Consider the following 2,457-nt stretch of genomic DNA (forward strand, 5'->3'; position numbering starts at 1 on the left):
TTTTGTATGTCATCTATCTTCTTTACTTACAGATAGACTCCTCTCTACTTGGTAGACATTCAATAAGTATATTGATGGATTGATTTTAACGACAGAATTCTAATACATTATCATTTAGAAATAGATGTGTTTTCAAAATGCATAGACCTAAGTTCTTTTGCCTAATAAAATACAAGAGGCAAACAAGTTTTTCAAAAATATTCTCTTCCTATCAAGATGGAGCAAAATAGCACATAAGCAGGATTCTGCTGGTTTAAATTTTAATTAAGAATCAAGTGTCCTGCCTACACCTGACAATATAGCTGGCATGCATTAAAGTTTACTGAATTGAAAAATGAATTGGGCAATCATTTAACTTGAGACCGTTCCCTTAACAGTAAAATAAAATTATTACTACTTGCTCTACCTCCCACACAAGATTGCTGTCAGGAACAAATGATAGGATGTTTATGCAAGTGATTTAAAAACGGTTAAGTACATTACCACTTTAAAGTGAGAATTTGTATGTTGACTTAATATTCCTATTAACTGCTATTTTTATGGCTACAATTCACTAACTTTAGCATTCCCATTAAATACAAGTGATGTACAAAATACTTTTAAACGTTTATAAAAATGCATTATTTTATACTAATTTTGCGTGGTTGCAGATGTATGGTGCCATGCATGACTGTGACAGACTTATACTTTATGAGAAAATACTTTTTTCTTCAGTTTTCTATCGCAAAGAAGTGACTCGCAGAAACAGAACGCATGAATGAATGACCCCAACTTAGCTCCTAAAAGTAATCATACTCTAAATGGGGCAGTGGATAGAGACCCCTAATAGCTTTCCCCAAATAAAGTCACTTTGACCAATGCAGCGTCCAGTGGGGTGCCCTAGGAGTGTCCAGGCTTCCGAAACCAGAGCTTAAGGAGCCCAAAGATCTCTCCCCTCCCCCCTTTCCAACGGGAAGCACCGCGGAGCGGCGACCCCGACCCGGCGCCCGGACGGTTGGGGGTCTTTGAGCGAGGGGCCAGGACCCGCGGCCAGTTGGGGTCAGCGAGCGCCGCGGCCGTTGGGGACTCCAGCTCCCAGCAAGCACCGGTTCTGCGGCCGACGCGCATGGCGGCGCTGCCCGCTGGGACTCGTAGTGCGGTCCGGGTAGGAGAAGGGGGAGCCACCACAGGCTCCTTTCATGCACGTTTTGGAAACTGGGCCAGCAAGAGCTCCCGCCGGCCCGCTCTACCGAGCGTCCCAGGACAGGGGCGAAGGGAGCAGGGGTAGCCGGGACTGGAGCAGGCCCCCGTGGCCGCGCACGTGGGTGGTGGTTAGCATCTAGGAACCCGGAAGCCCCGCGCACCGCCCACCACCGCGGTGACGGGTTAACGCTTCTCCGGGCGGAGGTGGGGGCGGGGTGTGTGGCAGAAGGGGCCGTCCCACCCGATTCCGACGAGAGTCGCCCGCGAGCCGGCCTTCCCCTCCCCCCTGAGTCCTACGCAGCCTGGGCCCCGCCTCCCCGCAGCGGCGCGTGCGCAGAAGCCCCGCCCCTTCGTCCCAGTCCCCACCCCCACACCCGCAGCAGCCGCCGCCACCACCTCTCCCTTCCTCTCAGCTTTTTCCTCCTCCTGTTTTCTCTTCCCTCCTCCCCCTCGCCTCCTTTTCTCCTCCTCCTCCGGCGCTGACGCTCGCGTAGGGTCCTGGCGTCAGACGCGCGTGGGCGGGGCGAGTGCGGCGGGGGGTATAAGTAGAGGGTGCAGGAGGCGGTGCTTCCCCTTCTCCCCGGCGGTTAGTGCTGAGAGTGCGGAGTGTGTGCTCCGGGCTCGGAACACACATTTATTATTAAAAAAATCCAAAAAAAATCTAAAAAAATCTTTTAAAAAACCCAAAAAAAAATTTACAAAAAATCCGCGTCTCCCCCGCCGGAGACTTTTATTTTTTTTCTTCCTCTTTTGTAAAATAACCCGGTGAAGCAGCCGAGACCGACCCGCCCGCCCGCGGCCCCGCAGCAGCTCCAAGAAGGAACCAAGAGACCGAGGCCTTCCCGCTGCCCGGACCGGACACCGCCACCCTCACTCTCCCGCCGGCAGCCTACAGCCAGCGGCAGCGGATCGACCCCGTTCTGCGGCCGTTGAGTAGTTTTCGATTCCGGTTGATTTTTGTCCCTCTGCGCTTGCCCCCGCTCCCCTCCCCCCGGCTCCGGCCCCCGGCCCCAGCACTCGCTCTCCTCCTCTCACGGAAAGGTCGCGGCCTGTGGCCCTGTGGGCAGCCGTGCCGAGATGAACCCCAGCGCCCCCAGCTACCCCATGGCCTCGCTCTACGTGGGGGACCTACACCCCGACGTGACCGAGGCGATGCTCTACGAGAAGTTCAGCCCGGCCGGGCCCATCCTCTCCATCCGGGTCTGCAGGGACATGATCACCCGCCGCTCCTTGGGCTACGCGTATGTGAACTTCCAGCAGCCGGCGGACGGTGAG

The 2,457-nt window shown here is 54.3% G+C and overlaps 1 protein-coding gene across 1 annotated transcript in view; it reads left to right on the top strand.

Annotated features, from left to right (window-relative positions):
• The first annotated feature begins 1,764 nt into the window (after positions 1–1,764).
• The window catches only part of PABPC1 (poly(A) binding protein, cytoplasmic 1), a 14,789-nt gene continuing 14,096 nt past the window's right edge, over positions 1,765–2,457 (top strand). Inside the window, 1 exon segment of the mRNA XM_004679691.2 lies at positions 1,765–2,452. Within this exon segment, the coding sequence (XP_004679748.1) occupies positions 2,260–2,452 (193 nt within the window). The 5' untranslated portion in view covers positions 1,765–2,259.

This window comes from Condylura cristata, unplaced genomic scaffold (genome assembly GCF_000260355.1).
Source record: "Condylura cristata isolate star-nosed mole 26May11 unplaced genomic scaffold, ConCri1.0 scaffold00009, whole genome shotgun sequence".
In the NCBI taxonomy this organism is placed as follows: domain Eukaryota; kingdom Metazoa; phylum Chordata; class Mammalia; order Eulipotyphla; family Talpidae; genus Condylura; species Condylura cristata.